This window comes from Amblyomma mixtum, chromosome 4 (assembly GCF_055824585.1).
Source record: "Amblyomma mixtum isolate Tamu chromosome 4, ASM5582458v1, whole genome shotgun sequence".
In the NCBI taxonomy this organism is placed as follows: domain Eukaryota; kingdom Metazoa; phylum Arthropoda; class Arachnida; order Ixodida; family Ixodidae; genus Amblyomma; species Amblyomma mixtum.
The window spans coordinates 161,745,869-161,772,863 of record NC_143015.1 but is presented as its reverse complement, the minus strand read 5'-3'; the positions used below and the strand labels follow the sequence as shown (position 1 = coordinate 161,772,863).

Genomic DNA, 26,995 nt, shown 5'->3' with positions numbered 1-26,995 from the left:
CAAACTAGAGTTCTTCTTGGGAATATTTTTGTTCAGTTTCTGAAAATCTTAAGCATAGAAATTCTCACTTTTTTTAATTAATCGAAATTTCAAGGTGCTGCAGGGAAACAAAATTGCAGAAATAGGGAACTTTTTGTTATGGAATGAAATATCACTGAACGTGCGTCCGCAAGCACTTCGAGCTATACTATGTTACCTCCTTGTATTTTCTCATCTTTGAGTTCGCTATTCGTCCCTAATAAAAATGGCCTATAGACAGTCTATAGACATTTTGTAGACTCTAGTGCCTTTCCAGAGATATTTATTTGTGTCTATTCATAATCTATAGACAGTCTCTAGACAAAACTCTACTAAAAGGGTGTGGCCATAAATCTATAGATTGTCTATAGACTGTCTCTAGACAGAACTCTACTAAAAGTGTATGGCCATAAATATTTAGATTGTCTATAGACTGTCTATAGCATTTTTATTGCCTATAGACTGTTCTTTACGATTTCTCCATGGAAAGTCTATAGATTTTACAGACATAAGCGTATAGAGAGTCCACAGACTGTCTAAAAAAACCCCGGAGGTCGCCGCGCGACGGCCTCAGGGATCCGAGCGATCATGCCATCGATCACGGCACTCATCGCGACAGCAGCTGTCACGCGGATTTATTGACAAATCAGTTCATTATTACGTTCTCACGCACAACAGCTCCATGAACTTTCATTTCGCCCGTGAGTTGTTTTTCTGCGCACTAAGCTGAAGTTCCCCAGGAAGGTCATGCGAGGCAATTTGAGCACAATTTGCTTACCGCTGCAAATCACGTGACCGCTGAAGCCCGTAGCTGCCCGCTTTGATTTCAGCCATTTCCCTGCCCCCTTCTACTCAGAAGATAATGCATTTCTCTTTACAAAAAAGGCAACTGTGTTCATTTACCCACATTGTGTGCTTCGAGTTGAGCGGCAGTGCATTCAAGCCATAAACAATTGGGGCAGTCACTGAAATACGCTGCGCATACGCTTTCCAAAACTAACCTTGGACATATCACTGCTTCAGAATACAGCTAGCATAAAAATACGATTTTTTTTTCAAGATAAAAGAAAATTGAGCGACAAATTTTTCAAAACGTTCAAAGCATGGCCAACATTGTCGGGAAAAAATTTTGAAAATTGGAACATTGAAAGACACTGTAACGGAAATATTGAAGGTAATGGTCCATTCTTCTGATATGTAGCGATTTTTTTCTTTTAAAGTATTTCCATCGATCGCATTGAAAAGTTAACACTGCCACAGAAAACCGATGGGAAACGCTTTCGACAATAGCAAAAACGTTAATAGAAAAAAAAATACTACTGCCGTCGGGTGCTCTGCGGATATATTGATTTGTATAGTGAAATATTACATTATATGAGACAACTGCGTTCATAAACGGTTTCTCGCTCAAACATGTTTTTGTCCAGAATTTTTGGACGTGAAAGTGCAAGCTGAAAAGGTAGCTACTTTCTTTAAAGAAGCAAACTTGCCGAAAAGTAACAAGGAAGCATTCGCAGAACCAAAACAGAAGAGAAAGAAACCTACGTACGCGTAGGTTTCGAAAACCTAACCTCGGATGACGGAGCGACGACAAATTACGATCTAATGCGCCGCGCAGCTACCAAGAGACCACGAGATAACAAGAGAAGCACTGATAAGAGAGCAGAGGAGCGCCTCGCACTTTTTGTAGTTTCATATTCCCGTGGCTGCACGGAGCCACTGTCGATTTAGCCAACGCTCCGTCATTCCCGGTTAGGTTGTTCAAACACGCACGTTTATTAATCTCATTTTAAATATTTATGCCAGGGAAACTCTTATTTGCGTTATCGGTATAAATCAAGACCACAGAGAGCTTATTGTACTGTCATCGCCTTGTTTTTCTTTTTACAGTTGAAATCGCTCATTGGTTTGTTTTTGAGTGTTTAGTTTTCCCCTAAGCCTGACTTTCTGTGCCGTATATCGCCGGAGAATTCTGTTTGCCCACTTGCGACAGGAATAATACCCGGCAAGTTCAAAATATTTTCTGACGGATACGCTTGCCCTCGAGTTTCGTTTTTATGTTTAGCGGAGAAATGATCCAAGAGACAACAACTGAGAAACTACGACGCAGTTGCCCGATAAGCAGGCCATTATCGTGTACCCCAGTTAGTTCACATACCGAAATTGAGAATAGTTGCGCAAGCAGGGGGGGGGGGGGGGGGGGGGGCAGGTACCCTACCACAGCCTTTTCAGCCCGGCATCAGTGCCGTAGACTGCGTCGTTTCGCGACTGCCAGCACAGCGCGCCAGTGTTATCTACTTCGAAAGCCGCACACGGGGGCTTTGCCGTGTCGCCCGCTGTGTCATGCTGTTCCTGCGTCCGCTGCGTCCGCTGGCACCCACCTTCGATAACCGGGACGTCATTCCTTCATAGCGCGACGTGTCGCTATCGCTGATGGCTGGGCTGATACGTGACTTGGCTGACGCACTGCACCCCTCAGCCGCCCAACAGGCGTAAGCGCCCCTTCTCCTCTAGAATTGATAAACGACGCTGTTAAAGTTGCAGCTCGGCACAGTTTTGCGGTTGAACCTCTGAGCGCTGGCCAGAGTTCGCTACGCTTCGACGTCGGGGCGAAAAATTGCCAAGAAAGACGATTGATAAGAGTGAGAGCAATCACATCCGCAAGACGCTAATTAGTTCTCTCGACGCGTGCATGTTTCCTTTGCGACTGCCTCTGCAGCTACGGTCATCCGATGTGGCGGAACCAGCGCGGTGTACAGTCAGGGACAAAAATCTCCGGACCACGTGTTCCTCAAACGAAGCTCTACTATCAGACAGCGGCTGGAGACCGCACTTCTGGAGATGAAAGAACAAAAATTTAACTTTCACCTCCACAAGTGTGGTCTCCAGCTGCCTACTAATGGCAGAGCTATCGGCTTCGATACAGGAACACGTGGTCCGGAGACTTTTGTCCCTGACTGTACGTGGTAGCCACCAGCCACGGCTTGGCAGCAGCGACACCGCTTTTGCCACGTTGTGCGCCTTTGGTTTGGTTTGGTTTATGGGGTTTAACGTCCCAAAGTGACTCAGGCTATACGAGACGTCGTAGTGAAAGACTCCAGAAATTTCGACCACCTAGGGTTCTTTAACGTGCACTGACATTGCACAGTGCACGGGTCTCTAGCATTTCGCCTCTATCGAAATGCAACTGCCGCGGCCGGGATCGAACCCACGTCTTTCGGGTCAGCAGCCAAGCTCCATAATTGTAAGCCACCGCAGCGGCTTACAATGTTTCGTGTTGTCACTTGGTGGTGACGTTCAGCAGGCAGAAAAACAGACGAAGAATATTGCAGGAAACTTTTTGTTGGGCCGTCTTGTGCTCTTGAACGAAAGTGCGGCGACGACAGGAGCGCTAAGCAGCCGTTGAAAATATAATGACGAGTCTGTTCACCGCGGTTTATTTTAACACCCGTAAAAAAAAAAAACTTAGTGACAGCCATGCGCATTTTTAAGAGGTCCCTAGATGGGTCCGAGTTGCCAGGGCATGATCGAGTACAATCGTGAATAGTTTAGTTGCGTCTAACAAGCTCCGCGTGATGTACCAAAAGAGTGATAAGGTCACGCATTGGTGTAGGTAAACAGAAGCGTGCTGTTTAAAACCTAAACGAAACAAAACTTCGCGAAGTACCTATATTTCGGCACTTCCGCAACCACGGTGCATGTTCTCGGTGATTTTTTACGCTAACGGAGCGAATATTTTCTCAAAGTACGTGACTTGGGGGCATTCTGACGCTTCTGCCTGCATACAAGAGGGAGCACGTGTCTGTGTTTCTCGATTAACCAAAAAAAATAAACAAATTTCGTTAACCTGCCCGGTCGACATCGTCACTCGTTCGTCCCTGCATCGATCGTCACCTAGCCAGCGGGAGTGTTTTCTTCGGGCACTCATCTCGCGAGACGGTATGTTGAATATGAAAACCTAACCTAAACATAACTATTCATTTATGGTTTTCTTGGCTTCGGTGCCTGCTTCTTTGATATGGATGTCATAACGAACACCTCATTTCTCTATCCTTGTCCGCTGAATAGCTTAACGTGGGCCTCGGTTCTGTCATTATTGATGCCCTACAAAGCATAACGGATTCCCACACAGCAGCTGACGCCCTCACCATTCGGTCAGGTTTCACGTGACACTCATGGTCATATAGGACATTCTATGACCGCCGCTATGGATGAGGGTGGCGCTGGTGTACAGTACGATAAGGTTAGAATAGTAGGAAACCGTAGGCAAAGTTGATGGAGAATATTAATGAGAATTGCCAACACAGTAAACAAAAAAAATAATAAATAAAGAAAAGCTGAGCATGGTGGCAATTGCCACCACCCCGTTTCAAAGGGGGCGCTCCTATCCATCCATCCATCCATCCATCCATCCAGTGTTAAAGGGAACATGCGATCGCGTGGCCTTCGCATTTAATGATGCCGTGCTACCCAGATGCGGCGAGAATGGCCGACATAAGGAGCATGCACGGGAAGACCAGCCATCATGTTTACTGTACATGCACGTTGTGCCGACAATTCCCACAAGCGCTCGGCGGCAGCGTTCCGCCAAGCGCGGAGGCCACGCGATCGCATGTTCCCTTTAACACTGAACCGTACTGCACAGTCTCAAGGTTAGATTACATCAACATAAATACCCCCCCTCCCCCTCCAAAAAAAATAGAAAGCTGGATAGCGGCCGCCATTGCTCAGTTCATAAAGCACCGTACGCGACAAACGGAGGTCGTCGGTCCGTATCCCACTGGCGGAACGTGGTCGTTTCCTTCTTCTACTTTTTAGTCATTTTTCAGCCGTAAATTGATTTCACTAGTAGTTTATCATTGATTTACCGTTCATTGGTTGTCGAAGATACCGCTGCGAGCAACACATAGGGTATAAATAAGACAGCGGTGGGCACAACCAAAGCCGCAAAAGAAAGTTCTTCGGCTGTGGCGGATTACCTCAGCCTCTGGTGTCGCATCGGCCCGAGAGGAAACAGGCTTGGACGGAGCCGTCAGCGTGAGGTGACCGTAAGGCACTGGATTGAATAAGGAAACGGCAGAGAGCTCTTCCTTAAGCCTGTGATAGGATTCGCCACCGTGCCTGTAGTAAAGCACTGCTGGGACTAAAAATAGACGGTCCTGCACCCAGACGGCTCTTGAAAAAAAAGTAAGAGAACAAAGTAAATGCGCTTTCCACGGCCGATCTTGTTTTCTCTAACGCTGTCGAGTTCTTACCTTGACTACAGCTTCCCGAAATGAAGTGCGAAAGGTCCCTTCCCAGTCGTATTTCACATGGGCAGAGGGAGCAACGTCAATACGAACAGAAACTTCACGGCAAAACAAGATATTTCCATACATTTTTTTTGTTTTCTTTTGTTTTAACGTGGTACCTTGAAAGGTTCTGTTCAGCGAAAAACACGGCGTCATCGTCGGCGTGAGCGAAAAATCCCCAGATGAGGTTCACCTAGGTCGCGTTACCTTGTGACGTCATCACAGCCTGCTCACCGGAGTGTGAGCAACTGCCCACCGTGGCAGGTGGCAGTTAAATAAATGATTGGCTGTGATAGGTTGCTCGGGAAGAACAGCATTGGGTCTCACAAGCCCCACCGCTGGCTACATGTGTTTAAAACAGCCACTTGCAAAAGGAGTGGCGCATCGCTTAACCGCTGCACCACTACGCCAGGTTTGGTATGAGCAACAGAAACTACAGCAGCAAAAAAAAATGCTGTGTAGACAAAATGTACAGAAGCTTGTAAACAAAGTAATATAAGGTGAGACACGAGAAAACAAAGAATATATGCATACTACTACGTACATAAAACGCATATTCCGAGAAAAAAAGAATTTATGAGAAAATAATTTAGTATAAGAAAGCATCAATGGAAATAAAGCCAAATTAACACGGACGTAGGTCAGCGCTTAGGTCAATGGTAGCAGAGACGATAGAGAGTCCGTGTTCGGTTAGGCCGAGCAGGCTCTCGCTCCGCGTGATGGCAGTGCGGCTAGACTAATGCCCATCGTTGTTACATACCCCGTTATGCCCTCAGACAATAAACATTGTTTTAGAAAAAAAAATCAGTGCAAAGCATTAACCAAACACAATCAGGAATAGCGCGACTTACATGTGGATCATTACAATTTAAAGAGAACAATTAGCAGGTATTCCAAGAAAACATGGATAAATAGACGGCCCAACAAGATCAAAGGAAATTCTAATATTAAGCACATATACGAATAAGGTAACACTCCCGGAAGTAGCGACGGACACCCGAACACAACAGGTCACCTGAACAGATTATCTAATGAAGCGCAAAGCCGCTTTTATCTCACAGATCAGCGTCAATGCAGAACCTTGGCCTGAGGATCAAGGCGCTGCTAATCCCCATAACCCCCGCCTGCAAGCGACGTGCCAAATGGCACCGGGCGAGGATTAGAGCAGACACATGGAGGAGTGCAGGGGAAGCGGGATTAAGCAGCGGGATTAAAGGGCGAGATGCTCTGGAAAATTTATAATTAATATGTTAATATGTAAGTGGAGCCTGCCTACGCATCTAGGCGCACAGCGTCGCGAAGTTCTCGCACAAGCCTGTGCATGAACGCGCGCGAAGGCGCCTGCATGAATGTTATTTAATGGTCGCTGATTAATATTAACTAGAAGGAAGGAGAATATTGTTTTAGGTGCTTCAGATTGGAAACGAAACGAGAAATAGCGTATTCAATGGAAAGATGAAACGGTTATCCTTGCATGATTGATTGATTGATTGATTGATTGATTGATTGATTGATTGATTGATTGATTGATTGATTGATTGATTGATTGATTGATTGATTGATTGATTGATTCTTTCCAATACAAGGAAAAAACGAAGGGAAAGCTAAAGGCTGCTACTAGCCTGACGAGGACCTCCCTCTGCATACAGTTTCGACAGCATTACAGAAAAAAAAAATTAAAAAACACACGCACACATTTGTAGTTGCACTCTACACCATTCAATGCAATGCAGGATCCAGTACATATCACTGTACACAAATATATACAACAGATTTTTTGCCGTAGATAAATCTACACTTCAGGCAAATCGGATAGATTTGGGAGGAGGTTTGCCTTTTGGCGCAGTGCTATTCTTTTTCATTTCTACCCACAAGAAACAGATGCATAGGCTGGTCAGTAAATAAGTTTACTGATTTTCATGTATTTTTTGCATTTTATGTGAAAAGTCAAATTCTAACCTCTGTCTGGATAAAACACACAGTACAATGTTTTTATGGCTTTAAACGTTCACTGCAAGGTCTTGCGACTTGGAAGCGTTCTGCCGGCAAAGAACTGCAACTGCTCGCATCCACGCACAGAGGACTCAGTTTTTATACTTTCTGATCGCGTCACATAAGCGAGTAAACAAGCACGGTCTCGCCTTAGGCATGTGGCTGGCGATACACGTGGGCAACATGTACAGCGCTTGTGGATTGCTTTCCCCGCCCACAGTGCGAAGACTAGATCCAGCAAAAAGTCACTAACGTGTTCGTCGTTATCCGCTCGAAAGAGAACTTGAGTAACTCAATGTCACACGGTCCACCTCCGAGAACCAGCGAAGATCACGTGCCAAAAGAAATGAGAACCAACGGTCGTGCTAACACCAACAGTCTTTCCACCTCCATGTATCCAAACAGAACGAAATGCATAGCAGCAGTGCCCGGCTGCAATAACTTCTGCCAGTCCACGAACATGCAGCCCTGCGGAGCACTACTGTCTCCGACCAACTGACAGCATTTGCGTTTTCTTTTTCAAAGTTTCATTCAAGACGGTGCATCATTACGTCGGAGCAGCCACTATAAAAGTGGTGCTTCCGAAGGCACCGAACTTTTGCGAGTACATCAAAGCGAATACAAATCCATGAAAACAAGACTTATATATTGCGGAGCTTGATGAAGTCTGAGCGCATCTCAAGGCTGCTGTACCAGTAAGAAAAAGTGAATAATACATAAATAGCACACTGAGCGAGCGGTACTATACTTGCAGCGAAGCACAATGATACAAGATATGCAGATTAGCAATGGTGACGTAACAAATCCGCTCCAACTACGGAGAATACACATTCACAAGTGCACTTAAAATCATGTGCACTAAGTAGTTCAAGAATAAAAGGCACCACGAAACTAAAAAAAACTGCATGCACCAATAAAAAACTGGAGCCGGCAGCGGTTGTCCCTGCCAGTCTGAAGTTGACCGCTCCGGCCAGTGACGTGCTGGCTTCAGGCGCTGCTTCCTGGGCTCCTCCGAGCCATGCTGCGATATGCAATGCGCATAAACACTGCGCTACATCAGCCAGATGACGATCGTAGTGCATATCGTGTCTAAGTAATAGACGTCAAGTCGAAGACAAAGACGTCTAACGCTGTTTGCGATCGTCGGGCGCAGCGCTTGAAGATTCAGCCTTCCGTGGTACGCCGTCCGGAGCGCTGCTTCCCATCCCTACTCGCTCATTCTTGAGAGAGCCGCGTCCGGAACCCACAGCTCCGTCTACTCGCTTGACGTCTTCGGCCGGACCCCCAACCACCCGACTGACGCCGCCCGCCTCTTGCGCTGACGCAGGAATTTGGACGCCCGTGCGGCTATCCGGTGGTAGAGGTCTGGTGGCTGGCGCATTGTGCGGCTCTGCGGTGGCAGGGGCCTGTTTCGCAGCTGAGAGCGGCCTGCCTGCCTCCACGCCTCCTGGTTGTGATGCGGAGGCACTACGAGCAACGGCGAGCTTGCCTGCGAGATCAGTGGCCGTGGAGTCCCTCTGCGACAGTCTCGGAGGCTGTGCTGTGGACGGTGCCTGCGAGTTGAGAAAGGGCACTCGTCACAATCATGCTTGTTAGTGACTGCGACATTGCAACTAGCGTGGAAAGCACAAGGACAGCGACAACAGGAACCGACGGGACAGCACGCTATAGCGTGCTGTCCCGTCGGTTCCTTTTGTCGCTGTCCTTGTGCTTTCCACGCTAGTTGCAATGTCGCAATCACTAACGAATACACACCAACTAGCCCAACTGTCTTCCATAATCATGCTTGAAGTCATCCATCTGGAAAGAGAAAGCCTTTGTCGCCATGGCATCTAAGAGCAGCGTAATGAGCACTCTTCCTAAAACAAAGAGATGCCACTCATCTGCTTCTTCGCATGCGACAGTTAAGTAATAAAGGAGTAGCTACTCGTTAGAATCCACCTCAGCGGAAGCCATACGGCTGCAAAAAAATGCTGTTCACTTTCCTCAGAACCTTCGCAGTTGAAGACAAATTCATTAAGGTCCGGTAGTCAAACCCAGGGCCACCGCCCGGGCGGCCGCTCTACCAACTGAGCTAACATGCACATGGATAACATGGAGGTTAACATGCGCATGAACAAATAATTTTGTCTAAACAGAGAGCTGCCACATGGCGACAAAAGTGGGCTGTGGTCCTTTCTTTGCATTCGTAGTTTTAAAAAAAATTGGCAGATATATTTAAGTTTGCATAGAGAGTGCTAAAGCGCTACTGTCCCTGGACCCATTGTTTACGCGTAATGTTTGTACATGCATTAAAGTTCTTTTCTACGAGTTTGCGTATTGCTTGCGCACCAGACTGCAAACGTTCGGGCGCTCTCGCTGCACGGCGATGAGGTTGGCCGAGTTTGCACGCCATGGACGAAAGACGTAGACGTATGACACCACCGGCAACGCTGTACGACGAACGATTGCATCACAATTTTGATATGAAAGTCTGGAAATTGAAGATACATGGGCCGTCGGTTCGAATCCCTGTCGCAAGCACATGTAAGCTGTATGCAACCAGAAATCGTATGGCGCCACCCGGAACGATATACGGCGCGGAGGTGCGTCGCAATTTTGGCACGAATTTTGTCGGGAAAACTGGTGCCACACTGAGGCCGTCTAGCGGCAAGTATATATAGACGAACGCATGTACAGGATTTCCTGAAGTGGCGGTGCTCGGCTTGATGTGTGCGTCATACGGCCGCTTGATGACGTCACCCTGTTTTTCTTGTCATCGTTGGGATTTTCTGTACCGTCTGCGAGTACACACACGCCATCGGCTTTTCTCGTCATGGGACTTTAGTTATAGACGGATACAACTTATAAGACTTCAGTGAAGCTCCGCCCAAATCCAGGCCGGAGCTTCCTCCAGGACAAAATTCCCCAAGAATTACCCCGCGACTAAAAAGTAGTCCGTTGTTAAAACTTTCCTTGTTACCTAAACAAGAAGCCAATCACAAGAAAATATTATAAGCTCTAGAATATTAACTCTGAAACATTAAAAATCTGATTTCGTTTAGTGTTGTGATAGGCTAGTGGAGTATAGAAGAAGCCGCGGACCATATCCCAGGTTAACTGCTGGTTTTTTTTTTTTAATTGTATCCTACTATAGTAATGCTTTCGCATTAAATGGACAGGCGATTCTATGATGTGATGCAACAGATATGCGTTAGCAGTGGTTGTAAATTCCGATTCATATTGACCTCCTTGGAAATATAGTTGCAACAGTTCCTCGTTTTGCACCCATGTCAACGCACACTATCCCCGTTCCTGCTCCAGTCCTGCAGCCTTACCTTAGGAGGTCCACTCGCGGGTGGCGGGACCACCGCAGCGTTGTCCTGAGCCTTCGATCCTCCCACCTCGGGAAGGGCGTGGTGGTGTGCCTTCCCCTTGTGATGGCTTTTCCGACGCTTGCTCTTCTTGGCCTTCGGCTTAGGTGCCGCGTCAGCCAGTGGCAGGGCGGGCGGGCTACCTGCATCCACAACCGATGAGGCCGCATTCGACAGCCTCATTCCGGAGGGCTTAGTGCTTCGCCGCCTCTTACGGGATGGAGACCGCGGCTTCTTGTGCGCCACCTCCTGGTTCGGAGGCAGCGGTGGTTTATCCGAAGCCACTGCGGTCTTCGCTGGTACCGCTTCTGCTTTGTTCGTCCCATCTGGAACCGAAGGGGGCATAGGAGCCAACTGCGAGGGTACGTCGGTTCCTGACATCTTCTTTTTAGATCCCGCTGTCTTGCGGCTGGCTGCAGCCTTGGGAGGAGAAGGGCGAGGCACGGAGTGCGAAGAGGTCTTCTTTCCAGGCGCCTTCGGCGATACCACGCCCGCTCCATCTGGCGGGGATGCCAGGGAGTCCGTTCCCTCGAGTCGCTTGGAGGACGACTCTGGAAGACTCTTCTGGCTCGACGGACTAATCGATCGTTGTGGCGCGGGAGAAGGAGCGTCCGGTGGCATGTTCTTATCTCCTGCCTCAGCTGGGACCGGAGGTCGTCTCGGGGAAACAACGCCGTCGCGGGGAGACGTGCGGGTCTTGGCTTTGTGCTCCGTCGCCTTTGCCGCTTGTCGTCGCGGCACGTCATGCTGCGGCCGTTCGCCTTGATAACGCTGTGGTCCTCCGGCTTCCAAGGAGCCTCTGGAAGTGGCCCGTCGTTGTAATGGCGATTGAAGACCAGGTTTCCCAGATAGGGCAGCCTCTTTAGTAGGTGAGGGTGGTGAGGGGCGCTGTCCTTCTGGAAATGGACGACCAGCGATAGCCGGATCGCCAGCTGTAGATTTGGCGACGGCTTCCTTACCCACAGGCTCTTCGCTTGGCGCTCGCTTGTCTGCCCGTGAGATGGGACTGCGCTGCCCCGGTACATGCTCTGCAGCGGCTGTGACGCTAGGCCTAGTCGCTTTGGCCTCAGCAGGGGGTGCCCCAGGAGGCAACGGTTGACCCGGAAGCTGCTGCCGGGATTCAGCCAAATCAGCCTGTGCTTTCTCGGAACGCTGGCGGAGAATCGAGTAGGCCGGGTGTTCGAGCTCGCGAAACAGGTCGCCGATGATGTTCAACGCGTAGTCGGGGGCTTCGACAGGCAGATGATCGGAGCCCGATCCTGGTGACTTAGGTTCAGCAGCAGCCACTCTCGCGATGTCGCGTCCGGGAAGTGGCGGCGGTGATGCGGGATGTTCTGCTCCGCTTGGGGGCAGTGAGGACCGTGCAGCTGATCTCGGAGGCATGGCCTTTCTGGGAAGCACTGCCCGTGGCGGCTTCGGGGGGACCTTGGCTTTCGCAGCGCGCCGCACGGCGCTCATCCGGAGAGACTTGTGGAAGGTGCCAGAGTCGCGCACGACCTGCACGCATTCCGGTTGGATTTCTCTGCTCACACGCGCATTTTTTTCGACCTGTCCGCAGCTCGTCAAAAAAGCTTATAAGGTACACCACTGCATGCATTCACTGAGTAGGATTGGGCGGAAATTATGTTTAAGCACCCCTTCGGGCTTCCTCTCTCCACGCTGTCCCACACAGAGACTGCTCGTCATTTACTGACGCCTGTGAATTGGCCTTACAATTAACCAGAAATGCAATGCACACTGTGATTACGATGAACTGCGAAATGCAATGCACACTGTGTTTGCGATGAAAGGCGGTCACAGACCGAACTTGAGGCTGGGTGGCAGAAAAGGAGCCTTAATGCGCGCTACCTAGCCAACAATGGCGCTCAGATACCCAAATGTGAACGCGCGGCCACACCCCAGCAAGTAGGTCGACTTCTTCACTAGCGTGGCATTAGCGCATGCGCAGTAGATGACTGTATGAAGTCCGCCAATCAGAACGCTGCTGACACACTCCATTGGTAACATGGCTGCGCTCAAAAAGGCTAATGTGAAAAGTTCTATACCTTTACCAATCGGCCGTGCCAGCTATCTATCGCCCACAAACATGCCCAGTTCAACAGAGACAGGGCACTTGCTTGCACCATGGTACGATAATTAATAAAAAAAAGTGTATAGGCGATCCTCGGTGGACTGTTTGAATGCGTCCGCATTTTCTGCTGCTGCTGACTCTGTTGTAGCCCCACCTTAAGGGTATGTCGCCAATAGGCTAGTGCCCATATATGCGTAATTCGTCATTCACGGCTTTATATTCAGAGATCGCTGAGAGCCCTCATGTCATTACAGGCGCAGTGGTGCAGAGGTTAAGCGATGCGCCACTGCCCCCCTTACAATTATTTTAGATAGTCTATAGGATGTCCATAGACTTCTGCATATAAAGTCTATAGACTCTAAAGGCAAATCCTGAGAACAGGTTATGTGCAATACAAATGCTATGGACAGTCTATTGACAATCTGTAGATTGAAGGCCGCCCACTTCTAGTAGATGTTTGTCTATAGACGTTTGTCTATAAATAGACAAAAATAAATACCTATAGGAAGGAAATAGAGTCTATAAGAAGTCTATAGACTGTCTATAGGCCATTTTTATAAGGGCCGGCAAATAGCTGTTTCAAACACAGCCAACTGTAGAGCTTCTGAGACCAGGTTGCTCTTGACCAGGATGTCAGTGTTTGAAACAGCCGTATGCCGGCCCTTATAAAAATGGTCTATAAAAGAGCAACCTCTTGGGAGCAACCTCTCGCGACAAATCATAAATTTAACCTTCACCGGCGACAGTGCCCAATGGCAATAGAGTCTATAAGAAGTCTTTAGATTGTCTATAGACCATTTTTATAAGGGCCGGCATACGGCTGTTTCAAACACTGACATCCTGAACGCCCCCAGAACGTCCAGGGGAGGTTCAATGCTCATTGGGGTGGGCAGTTTGCTCACAATCTGGTGGGCAAGTTGTGATAAAGTCGCAAGCTTCGCAAGCGTCAAGGGTGACGGCGGTCGCCACTACCGCTTGTACAGAACCTTTTAATGCTAACGCACTGAAACGCCCGACATGTACCCTTGAACAGGTGCGGTCGCACTGCTGTTGCCACCCACCTTCTCGGGCGAGCGCCACTTGACGGGAGGCTTTCCATTCGCTTCCTCCGAGCTGTCGTAACGCCAGTCGCTGGTGGACGGACTGCTCATAGCCTCGCTGGTCAGGATCAGGTGAGTGCCCAGCACGTCACTCGATGACTGCGAGTCCGACAGCCGCTGGCGGAGAAAAAAAAATACAAAGAACACAGCGAACGCTCGTGGACAACTGTCATTTATGTTTTAAGGCACATCTTTAGGGTCGGTGTTCTTGTCCCGGAAGCAATGAAAATTGGCAGTGGTTAAGCTCTGGTTAAACCAGGAGGATTGCGAAAGTAACGAGGAGAGAGAGAGGGGGGCGAAGGAGAGCGCGCGGCAGCGGCGGCGGCCCCGGCACGCAAGCTAGGCGCCGCTACTGCGCATGCGCAACTGGCGAGCGCGGCGGCGGCACCTCTGAGTCACCCGCGCAGCGACGGCGGCGGCGCGCCAGCTGTGTGCCGCGTGACGTCACTGCTCCTCGCGCATGCGCAGTATGGCCTTTCGTCAGCTCCATGAAATGGCTCGGCGACTCGCGTAGTGTTGCTTTCGCAACAATACAAACAGCACACCCTGATCAATGAAATTCCATTCTTCGAGAGTGGATTAGAACATGGAATCAGCATGTTGTCAAGCAGAAAAAAAAATGACAAAACAAATTCTCTGAAACAATAAAAGTTACAAAATGCATACACAGTAACAGTCGAGTGAGGCAAGAGGGAACCATAATAATTACAGTTCACTCGTCCGGTGGAAATAACTTGAAAACAATACATATACGCTTAAAACGGGCAAAGCAAGCATGGTCACAAGGAGAAAGGTCTTATCAGTCAGGAGACGTCATTTTGCTTCACAAGGACTGCGGACGCGAAGTTTCTAAATACCGTACCGAAATGAAGACTCATTTGACTGGTAATCGTTACGTTCTATCTAGTGGTCCATACCGCCAAAAATGCGGCGTTCCAGAGAGGTACAGTGGCAGCGCAAGATTGTGTTGTGAAATAAGAGTGGTGCATTTTCCATCACAGCAATTGATGACTACTGAACACCGAAAAAGACCCCACCATTTTGTGCCTTTTACACGTCACCTGTTTATACGCAGCCCACCCCGATCTGCCGCGTGGATGAAGCCCGTCCAAGGTCACCGATCGAAGCGGCCAGAAGAAAAATGTGAGAACGAGGGGCAGTGGTCAGAGAAAGAAGGGAAGAGGCAGGGGGAGAAAATGGAGAGACGCTATTGCCGACAGAGAGATTGAGAGAAGAGATAAACGCAGGGATGACGCCTCGCTATCGAAGCCGTGAAGGCCATCGCCCACGTGAGCCGGTCTAATCGATCCTGTGTTTGTCTTCCCACGAGCGGCTGCAGCTCGGAAGCGAAGTGCGCTAAGCAGCAGCCGCTGCTCAACCGCTGACTCAAGGTGGCTATTTAATCGGGCCGTTACCAAGTTTAGTCATTTTAAGCATGAAATGCTTTTAGCTCCCGTTGTCGGCAGTGTGGTGACGTCACGCCGAAACCGAGAGCCAACATCCGGGCACTGAATTCCGCTCATCCGGGCACTGAATTCTACACATTCTGGAGCTGAAACGAGAGAATCCGGGCACCGTACGAGTTTTGACGAGACTCATACGTGATCTGTTAGGGGCTTTGAGAGAGGGCCGCTTAGAGCAAGAGGGGAGCTCCAGGGCGAGAAGGGCTTTGAGCGGAAAAACTGCTTCCGCGCCGTCCCAAAGGATGGCGCAGCGGTCCCACACTCACGCAACGTTACTAGATTACGTTGCACTCACGTATGTAAAAGACCTGCCGCTGGATTGACCCGCCGCGGTGGCTCCAGTGGTTACGGTGCTCGGCTGCTGACCCAAAAGACGCGGGTTCGATCCCGGCCGTGGCGGCCGAATTTCGATTAGACCCATTTCAAGATTTTGACTAGTACCGTCTACAAGCAATGTGTTATGCCCGTAAACATTTCATGCTTACTCTACTCTCGGTTACGGGAGAGGCAGAGATTTTTTTTTTTCACTTCGAAGAGTTACATAGCCTAAGGCCCAAGACAATCCTAGATGTACGTCTGTTCTGAGATTAGCTCTCTTTTCATCTCTGTCGAGCTACTCCTGCTTGTCCTACAAACGCCACCAGGTTGCAGAGCCTATCAGTCCGATTATATTGAGTCAGCATGAAAAAAAAAACCGACCATACATTACCATTGTGGCAATACAAACTTCAGCGACAGCTAGGGTGGTGCGCAAAGGCGATGCCAGTCAGTCGAAGAGTGTTTTGTAACTCAGGGTACAGATGAAAATATTTGTCGCGTTTATGCCGCTGCACTTGCTTTAGCGCCATGGGTAACCTCTAGTGAGGTCCCTCGTGTTGCCACGAATGTCCCCATTGTGTTGGAACCAACCAGCGATTAACATTCTGGCCAATCAACGCGGCGCAATGTCATGACGTCATGCGCGACGCGCTGCACCCGGTGTGTTACGACGTCAGCGATGCCGCATAGACGGGAATCATAGTATTAACAGGTGTCGCTCTAAAGCGCGCAAGGCACAAGGAAATCAAATACATTGCGAAACTGACTTATCGAAGGTCACGTATACAAAGGTAGGAAGAACAAACACTGGTTGTACTGCGCTTCGGTACTGCACAGGAAGACTCTTCAGTTACCAGAAAGGGTGGTTCAGCAAACACAACTGTTGCCCAGTAACAGGCCCAGGGTCAGTCTAATGCCGAAGACCTTTGTTATATTTTTTCTTAGTGTGCTTTGTATGCCGCCGCCAGCACGCGGCTTTTATCACCTCGCCATGCCAAGAAGGTCGTAAATACTGCGCCAGATTAACCTTTCGTTTTCGAACTGTTTGAGACAACGAGGACAGAATGAGGACACATACACAGCGCAGACCTTACGCTGTCGTTGTTGTTTTGCTAAGTCTGAAAATGAACGAAATGCACCAACTAGCCTGACATATGATATAACACTTCCAGATTACTTGGGGAGGGTCACGGTTCCTCGTGACAGTTTCTATGACGTTCGGGATCATTCGCGGCGTTGAAGGCACGCTATTTCGAAAGTTCGCAGTCATCTTTAAATTAGTCCAAAGGTTTTAGGGTAATCCCTCAAGCAAATAAGAGAGTAATAAGACAGTAATGAGAGAGTAATAAGAGAGTAGTCAGCAGCATCCACCCAAGCATAGCCAAAGACTTTCAAGGGAACCTCGCAGCTGAAAAAATTCGTTCTGGTCCAGGGATCGAACCCGGGAACATCGCCTATCCGGGATAGTCGGAAACTAATTGAGCTAACCAGAGCAGTTAGCAGATAGTAGAGCGAGGTTGAATTGATCAACAACTCGAACTAAATGACAAATGCGGCTTTGACACAAACTTGGCAGAAAGTTCATGTGAAAGCAGTGCAGCTTTCCTTTGCAGCCTTATAGCTGGGCTTGAGTGGATGCTAATGAGCAATTACTGCCTTATTACACATTTAGATTGTGTGTGGCCCAAAGTCACGAGTATTCAGGTTCCAGTTATGTACCAGTATTTTTCCTGCTATCGCCATCTAGTCTTCTGCCTGTGGACACACGCATACCCAACAATTCTAGACAAATATTTTGAACGGGAAAGAGTTTATGAGCGCAATGTTTTTATATATTGGAAGATTTCCCTATAACAATCAATATATCAGCAGATCTCCCTTCGGCAGGCTTGAAATTTTTTTGCTATTAACGTTTTTGTAATTGTCAAAAGCGTCCCCACTAGTTTTCTATAGCAGTCTTAACTGCTCGATGCGAGCGACGGAAAACAAATATTTTGCAATATATCGCAAGAATGGACCATTGTTCGGTACAGAAAAATAATATCGCTCAAGGGAGACAAACACAATAAATACCGACTCAGGACATGCGCTATCCTGCGGTGATATTTCCTGCACATGTCTCCCTCTAGCGCTATTATTTTTCTGTCCCAAATAATATGCAGCATCTAGCCCAATGCAAGAGCGGGGGCTAGTTGGTGCTTCATACTGACCAAATCGCGCTAAAAGGCACAGAAAGACGAAAACACAGACGGACGAAGCGCGGTCGCGGTAAAACAAAAACTGAACGTGAAATCATTGAAGCCTTCAAGATCAGGACTATTGAAACAGAAAACTGCGTCAGCACGCCGTCAATAGCTTTCGACGATAACGAATTAGACTGTGGTTGAGGTCACTGGCCAGATTATAGACAGATTATTCTTGGCAAGAGCGGTAATGATAAGGCAAGGCTCGTTTTAGAAGCTTATTATATCAGAAAGCTGTCCGAACGTTGTGTCAGTGACACGTCGGTACACATATACTCATCTGAATGTGCTTTTTTAGATTCGTTTTTTGATTAACTCGTTTGCTTGACGGATGTGCATTATCTGTACCTCGCTACGCGCATGCTCTTCATTCTCTTCCTATATATCCCCTGTACTTCAGCATGAACAAACAGTTGGTAGTTAGCGCTCGTGAACGTCTCAGTGTGTCTCTCTTTGTCCCTTGTCTGTTTTTTTTTTGCGCTGAATACTATTTAACATAGACAGGAAGATGAAGGCGGCTTGTCAGATTCAAATTGAATTGATTATTTCGTTCTTAGATCGTTTATGCTATCCTTCTCCGTGTAAAAAGCGACACGTTTTGTGAAGTAAACTAGTTGAAAGTACGCGTTTCGTCCGTCTGTGTTTTCGTCTTTCTGTGCCTTTTAGCGCGATTTGAACAGTATCTAGCCCAAATTGACGTTCTTTTAAATGGAGCATTACTTTCAATATTTTAATACCACTATCTGCCGTCGTGGTAATTCAGTGGTTATGGTGTTCGACTGCTCTCCAGGCAGACGCGGGTTCGATCCCAGCCGCGGCGGCCGAATTTCGATGCAGGCGAAATTCTAGAGACCCGTGTACTGTGCGATGTCAGTGCACGTTGAAGAGCTCCACGTGGTCGAAATTTCCGGAGCCCTTCACTACGGCGTCCGTCATAGCCTGAGTCGCTTTGGGACGTTAAACCTCAATAAACCAAACCAAACCAACTAAACCACCATCTTACAGTGTTCCACTTTTCAAAATTTTTGTCCAAGAATGGTGGGTATGGTTCGCCTCAGTGGTTCTTCGCCACCCTTCCTATTAGTCGTCCATGTACAGTACGGTCCATTGTTAAAGGGAACATGCGATCGCGTGCCCTCCGCGCTTCACGAAGCCCTGCCGCCTAGATGCGGCGAGAATAGGCGGCATCAGGCGCATGCGCGGAATGACAAGCCGTTATGCTTACTGTGCATGCGTGTTGTGCCGACAACTCCCACAAGTTCTCGGCGGCAGCGCTCCACGAAGCGCGGCGACCACACGATCGCATGTTCCCTTTAACAGTGGACCGTACTGTACATGGTACCCTGTCTCCCGTCACAGCCACGTGACACTAGCCTATAGAATGAAATTCAAGCACTCTTACACGTTTCCGAGGTGTCGGCACAGGCCGTGCTGTAGGTCCCCGTCTGTCGACTTCGGATGCGAGGCTTGTGTCCTCGGCTACCAGCTGCTGCCGGTAAAGCATGGCCAGCTCCCAACTGTCGGGCACCCACGTAGGCAGCGGCACCAGGCAGTCCCGTAGGCACTGCGCGGTTTCGTGCTGGATCAGCTCTGAATGAAGATATGCCTCGTATTTCCTCATTAGAGAACGCGAATCCTTCAGCAGTTACAAATATCGAAGTGCGTCCACAATAATCGAAGTTGGCAAACGGCACTAATCGTTGCCAGGCTGGATACATTGCGTCGTTGGAAAAAAAAGAAACACAACTAACATGCCCTGAATGCAGTTTTCTTTTAACCTCTCCTCCCCCCCCCCCCCTCCCTCCCTCCCCCCTTCCTTGCTCCTGACCATTGAACTTTGCATTTTCAAGTCCTGAATCGTTCACTGAGATTAATGCCTTGAGTGGGTTACCACGCAGCATTGAAGTTCACTGGTCACTGACCATGGTCAAACACAAATGACGTTTCGGGAGCGCTACGGCTCCCTTGTTCACAAAAAGCCAAAACGTCATTTGCGTTTGACCATGGTCAATGACCACTGAATCTCATCAAGCCATGATTCCTGACCAGACGGTATGCCACCGAACCCTCGACTATACCAAGCAGCAGTTTACGATATCGTTAGCAAATCGGAGGCTGCTTAGCTCTTCTACACTCTCCCTAACATCATCTTTATAATATTTCATCTTCTTAAACTGCGCAATTAAGTCGGTTTCTCAAAAAAAAAATTGTTCAGAAGTTTACCTCTTCTATAGAATTGATCTAGTGAGTCGGTTGGAAGTCAAAGGGTATGAGTTAAAATCCACCCTTCCCCTAAGTCTATGGCGAAAAAAATGCCAAGTAAATATTAAGCTACTGAAGAGAATGTTATTAACGCCTACTCATGAAAAAAAAAGAGAGAGACAGTGGGATGACTTCTATGGCTTCTACGCGAAGGGCACCACAAACAATGTCACGTTTTTAGAGTCTCGGCTCAACCCGCACTTGGGCATCGTAGAAATCCGTCACTCGGACCCACCATATCTGTGCACAGCATGAAGACGAAAGCGTACACCAGGACAAAGCTGAGCTCCACCAGTTCCAGCCAGGTGATCACCGCTGTCAGCAGGAGGGGGTAAGAACGCCTCCCTGCCACGGGACCGGGCATCAGCTTCACCCAGAGCAGTGCCTGCACGTGAAAACCGGTGGTGTCTGTCCCAATGAGGTACTTCCACCCAGCATACACTAAACAAGTACTGACGAGCCAGTTGCTCGGGGACATACGTACTTTTCATTATGGCACACTAGAGACACATCTAAGTGGACCGTGTCGATTGACTGCCGCGTTCCAAAGATAAAAGAGTTTATGAGGGTTTAACGTCCCCAAGCGACTCAGGCTATGAGGGACGACGTAGTGAAGGGCTCCGGATAATTTCGACCACCTGGGGTTCTTTAACGCGCACTGACATCGCACAGTACACGGGCCTCTAGAGGACAAAGGGGATATGTACAGTCTTTGTCAAAAATATACAGCCCAAGGGGGTTGCTTACAAGCCGTGTAGCGGTGCTCTTAGGCGCATTTCACAGTCCTAAACTTGGCAGGGTTGAGGACTTAAGTTCCTCCCGCCTTAGTGAGATTAGTGTCCCTGAGTATGCAATAGGAGCCGCGATGCAGGGCTCAGAAGCAGACCCCTTGGGCTGTATACTTTTGACGAAGACTGTACATCGAAAATAAAGTATTTGTAAGCTGAAAAATGAACCACAGGCATCGCCTCCACCGGCCGTTTTTATAAGCAAACTGGGCTGACGGCAAAGGCTTATTTTGTCACTGATCTCTGAGTCTGCGCTTCATCGCCATTCACTTCCGAACGGTCGTCACGGAGTCCTTTTCCTTCTTGACGTCTCGAGTTTGAATCGAATGACGGAAAAATAATTGTTTCATTTTTAAATCTGATTTCCGTAGCAATAAAAGATGTCTTGTGTTGCCGTACAAAAACATCAACTGAAAGAGAGCCGATGAATCAGTATTTACTAACAATAAGAATAAGAACTGTATACCAAGTCAGTCAAGCAGCTGCTTTATAGTAGGATACAACTTTAAAAAAACAGCAGTTGCTAACACTGGGCCGCGGTCCGCGGCGTCTAGTATTACTCCGCTGGCCAATCGCAACTGTAAACGAACTCAGCTTTTTAAGGTTCGACTATATAAAACAATTTGAGAATATTAATTCTAGAGTTCATAATTTTTTCTTGTCATAAGCTTCTTGTTAACGTAACAAGAAGCGTTTAAGCAGCGAACTACTTTTTCCTCGTGGAGGAATTCTGTGCGCGGAGGCTGAGTGTGGGCGGAGCTTCACTGCAGACTTAAGTTGTATCCGACTATAGCAGCAGCATAAATCAGGCAGAAAAGCATCTGCGAGAAACGAACGTCAGCTTGCTTGGCGTTTCTTTTCTCAGTGGTTTCTTTTCCCGCTTAACCCCAGTGCGGCAACGCAATCTGCCTGTCAAAAATACTAACTCACCATGCTGAAGAGATCCTTCGTGGCCCCTTCAATCAATAGTGCAACGAACGCACTCCATATTCGTATCAAAAGGGGACCGGAAACTATGAACGACGCATGAGCTAAGTTCTCGTACTACAAGGAGCCGCGGAGGGCTCTCGTGCCAATATAAAGTGGCGAAAGAGTGCGATTTGAGACTCACAACAAGGATCGCTGGAGTCAAGGAAGTCCAACAAAACCTGACAAAGAAGCCTGGTTCCCCGTTAGTCATTAACCTGGAGTCGATCCCAAGCCTCTTGACACCTGTGCGAAAAGATGTACAGTATTACTGCTTAGTGTCGTTTATTACAGTTATTGCATTTCGAGATCAGCGATCCGCTACCATGAACCGCTTCCGCGAACCGCCAGTGGCCACGCGCTGATTGGTCCAGACGCGTCAGACGTGAGCGCAGCTGGCCGGGCACATGGCGTCATCTGGCGCCCTAAAGGCAATCTGCACATGCGCAGTGGCATCCCGCGGAAGCGGATCACAGTACAGGATCGAGCTATGCTATAATTCTGTATTTTTTAACGCTTTAAAAATGCGCGCATTCATGCAACAATCCTGTTATATCTCATTTTGCTTGCTCATAGTTAGATTTGTGATCAGCTTTGTCGTAGTGGTAGCAGCAGTGGTAGTTTATTTTTTAAAATAATATTAAAAGGAACAAAAAGATTTTTGCTAATGCCGTCGTCTGCCATCGCTACGGGCAGCATCTGAGCTGGGGCAGCGGAAATAAAGGGATTGCAGGCAGACTGGAGAAATGAGATGAAAGAGGTGAGGGAACAGGCAAAAAAGATAGGGGGGAGAGAGGTACGATATACAAGTAATCTATTTACACTACAATCAACTTTGTGTAACGTGTTTTTTTGTAATGTGATTTTTTATCGTATGTAGTCTCAATCACGCTTTTTACATTTTCATTTCACTAAAACGGAAGGTCCCGACTAGGTTTGTGTCTACCCTGCGACATCCTGTTGTATATCTCCGGCACGATATTACTACGCAAAACAAACAAACAAAAATTTGAATTTAAATTTCAGGGCAGTTTCACATCGGACATTTTTTTAAGATATGAGTAGGTATTCCTGTGACAGGTTGCATTTTATCCCATTTTTTGCCTATAACATTTCATTCGCAGGCTTTTGTGCACCAAACAGCCCACATTATCATCAACACCCCCGTTATAATAAAGGTTACAGCGAGGACTTCGAAGTTGTCGCAGACATCACGCCGTTACAAAGGCATACATACCTGCCGGAGATTTCGTACAACCCGGCAGGTGACATAAAAACATTCTTTTTTACAGCAATAGCTGTCAAAGCCACATTTCCATTCATGCAGCGGCGTCGTTTGTGTTGAAACGGATGATGTCATGGCAACGCGCCATGCTATTAGTCAGTAACGCCGAACGTTGGGCCTGTAGGTAATGCATTGTGAAATATCGCGCACAAAGAGACGGAACACAAGAAAAGACAGAAAGAACCCTAGTCAGAATGATTAATCAAGGCTGGAACATGATTAGTCCATTCTGATGGATAAGAATGAAGTGACTGACGCCGCGCATGACGTCATGACGACTCGTCATGCTCATTGGCTAGAATCACAATCACTTATTGGTCTGAACCATGTCCAAATGTGATCACGACAGTCATGACGTCGCGAGTTCCTTCTCTTCGCCATTCGACCCCTTTCCTATCTCGTAATCGTTGCATCTGTGACGCCGAGCTAACGCTTTATTAGTAAAATTTAGACTGAAAACGAGATCACCAACTAGCCCGAACGAGACTTCTCATCCAGCAAGAGGCGCGCCCCCCTCGGCGCCAACGCCTACCGGACTGCTCGAGCGAGACTGTGAACTAGCAGAGAGACTGCGTCGCAAAACCCTTCAGCTTTGCGGGCGCATTTTTGTTCAAACCAGAAGCGAGCGCAAATTTTGTGGTAGCTTCAAGTTTGAAAAACTTTGCGACCACTATCCACATACTATATCGACGTCCGTAGCTGTTCTGACGTCCATGTACTATAGCGACGTCCACGGCTATTTTGACGTCTAAGTGTATTTTTTCGCGTTTAATTAATTAACTAAGTACACCTCATCAACCGAATTTTTCCCACGGTAACATTTTGTCACACACTAATCACAGTCACTTTCACACATTTATCTTTGAGAACGACGTAATCGTGCGGACAAAATTTGCGGACATGTTTTGCGGAAACTTTTTGTTGACGCGACATCGACATACAACGCTTTGGCATTAATAAAATCATGTGCCGTTAAAGGCAACCACGTTCGATGTGCTTATACCCGATGTTCACAGCAGGGAACTGAATACCGTTTCCCGTGGTCTCCATTGCTAGTACTCATTATCCGCATTATCAAGCGTGTAATCACCATAAATTTCTATTTACTTTCGTTTTGTTTCTTTCTGGAGATAGGCGTGCGCACTTACCGTACAGGTGGAGGATGACCACGACCTCGAGCACCAGAAACAAGAACCGGAAATTGTTTTGATGGTATGACAAAATAGAAACCATCTTCGCTCCATCCTGGGCGAGAAAAAGAAAGAACAGCCAAGGCGAAAGCTATTTTACCAGCTACTCTAATCGCAAGATGTAAGCCTTGTTGCACACGCGCAAAAACTCTAAAGGACAAGAAAAACGAAGAAAAAAATTCTCCGCCAACAAGCGTTTACATCTCTGTGCTCAGCAAACGTCATCATCATCATCAGCCTGACTACGCTCACTGCAGGGCAAAGGCCTCTCCCATGTCTCTCCAATTAACGCTGTCCTTTGCTAGTTGCGGCCACCGTATCCCCGCGAACTTCATCTCATCCGCCCACCTAACTTCTTCCGCCCCCTGCTACTTGCCTTCTCTTGGAATCCACTCCGCTACCCTTAAGGACCAGCGGTTATCTTGCCTTCGCATTACATGCCCTGCCCAAGCCCACTTCTTCCTCTTGATTTCGACTAGGATGTTATAACCCGCGTTTGTTCCCTCACCCACTCCGAACGCTTCCGATCTCCTAACGTTACACCTATCATTTTTCTTTCCATAGCTCGCTGCGTTGTGATTAACTTAAGCTGAATCCTTTTTGTTATCCTCCACGTTTCTGCCCCATAGCAAACGTGGAGAAAACCAAATCCAAACATCCACGGATGTTTCTTTTCCGGAAGCATCCCGGGAGGGATGGATGGCAGAGAGGAGCGTCCCCTTTGAAACGGGGTGATGGCAGTTTCAACCATGCACGGCTTTTTATTTCTTTATTTTTTTTTAATGTGTTGTAAGCTATGGGAGCTTGTAAGCCAAGGAGCGCAATCTACCTCTTGGATTTTGCACTACTATTGCGATTTACAGCCACCTTCGCTATATCCGGTATTTTTACTCGTTGTATCAGTGAATAAACTTTATAAACGTGTGCGTCATAACGCGACGAATCGTTTTTCACCATCCAGAACCCCCTGCGACAAACGGTTCGGCCGTAATTACCATCTGAAGGCCCTCGGAATGCGCGGTTTGGGGCGGAAAGGTCGTCGTTGCGAATCCCACACATATTTTGGGCTTCATCTCAATGAGTAATATTATCCTCAGGAACATCTAAAGTCATTTGACACCACATGGAACATTCTGCGTCAAACGGGTGGCCCCCAAATTTCATTCAAATAGTGGTCCCGGGGGGTGGGGGGGGGGGGTCCTACTTCGATGGCAGCTACACTGGCACATATATAGCGGATCGAAAGCATAGCTATCAATCGAGGTGCCACGTGCCCACTGTTGCTACGCGATATAGTGTGGTCACATGGTTACTGTTTTGGTCAATTTGACCTTCACTGCAAAAAAAGATGTCCTCGACAAACGTAAAGTACTAAGGGCTAACGCTCTTAAAACAAACAAAGGGAGCGGTGTGGTCTAATAACATTTTCTTGTTTTGCCAGAACAGTCGGCCAAAACACAAAGGCAGTAAATAGAGAGTAATCGAAGTAATGTTATAAATTTAAAATAAAGGCGCCGTTGCCCGAACTTTTTAAGCATGCTCAGGCAGCACGTTTACTGCCATCTAGTGAGCTTCGCAATAGGTAGGTCTGGTAGGTCGTCGTTTGCATCGGTGGCGGCAGTTTTGTATTCAGCGCCGAGTATGGGCAAGAATGAAGGATCGAATAAAGTGCTTCAGCTAAGAAAAACTGCAAAGTGCGGTGCTATCGGCGCGAGCTGAACGATCATAAAAACCAGCGAGGCCAGATGATTTCTAGAAGAGGGCTGAGTCGAGCTGGTAGGCTCCAAGGAGGCCGCCATGAAGATCGTTAAAACGTATTCGTATAGCTTGTAGCTGTATGAAATTGTGCTACTATTCGTATAGCTTGTAGCTGTATGAAATTGTGCTGCTAATACCGAGCTTCCTACAAAAATAAAATGGTTCAGAAATGGCAGAACGTCACCTAACTTTAAAAAACAATAAGTTTATAGATTTTCAAGGTGGCTCAAGGTGGGTCTTTGACCCCACCTTCGACACCAGATTTTTTGGTGAACGGGGCCTTTAACACTGTCGCGTTAATATTGCCATGACTGAGTTTTCAACCAACGCCGGAGCAAACGCCCTTACTGTAACGTTCCGTATAAGCCGTTCATATGGAAACATATGGGAATATGGAGTCTATAAGCTAAGGAAAAGTAGATGGAAATCCATAACTTGTCTGTGCGGAGTCCACAAGCTTTCCAAACAATTTTTGTGCGGTTTCCATACAGTGTACAAGAGATAATACGGAGTCCGTAAGATTCTATACGTGATTCCATAAAGTCCATACTGACTCCGTATTCTCCATACTGACCCCATAAAATTTCTTATGCAAGCATATGGGAATACGGAGTCTATAAGCTATGAAAAAGTACATGTAAATCCACAACTTGTGTGTGCGGAGTTCATAAGCTTTCCAAATAATTCTTGTGCGATTTCCATACAGTATACAGAAGATCATGCGGAGTCCGTAAGGTACTATACGTGCTTCCATAAAGTCCATACTGACTCCGTAATCTCCTTACTCAGTGGTTATGGTGCTCGGCTGCTGACCCGAAAGACGCGGGTTCGATCCCGGCTGCGGCGGTTGAATTTCTTTGGAGGAGAAATTCTAGAGGCCCGTGTACTGTGCAATGT

The 26,995-nt window shown here is 47.7% G+C and overlaps 1 protein-coding gene across 1 annotated transcript in view; it reads right to left on the bottom strand.

Moving 5' to 3' along the window:
* Positions 1 to 7,471: 7,471 nt before the first annotated feature.
* The window catches only part of LOC149349057 (uncharacterized), a 28,752-nt gene continuing 9,228 nt past the window's right edge, over positions 7,472 to 26,995 (bottom strand). The window contains exons 8-14 of the mRNA XM_089585979.1: positions 24,299 to 24,395; positions 22,011 to 22,111; positions 20,347 to 20,496; positions 19,252 to 19,413; positions 13,787 to 13,942; positions 10,619 to 12,151; positions 7,472 to 8,854 (exon numbers count right to left, since the gene is read on the bottom strand). Of these exons, the coding sequence (XP_089442105.1) occupies positions 8,426 to 8,854; positions 10,619 to 12,151; positions 13,787 to 13,942; positions 19,252 to 19,413; positions 20,347 to 20,496; positions 22,011 to 22,111; positions 24,299 to 24,395 (2,628 nt within the window). The 3' untranslated portion in view covers positions 7,472 to 8,425. The remainder of the gene's footprint in view (positions 8,855 to 10,618; positions 12,152 to 13,786; positions 13,943 to 19,251; positions 19,414 to 20,346; positions 20,497 to 22,010; positions 22,112 to 24,298; positions 24,396 to 26,995) is intronic.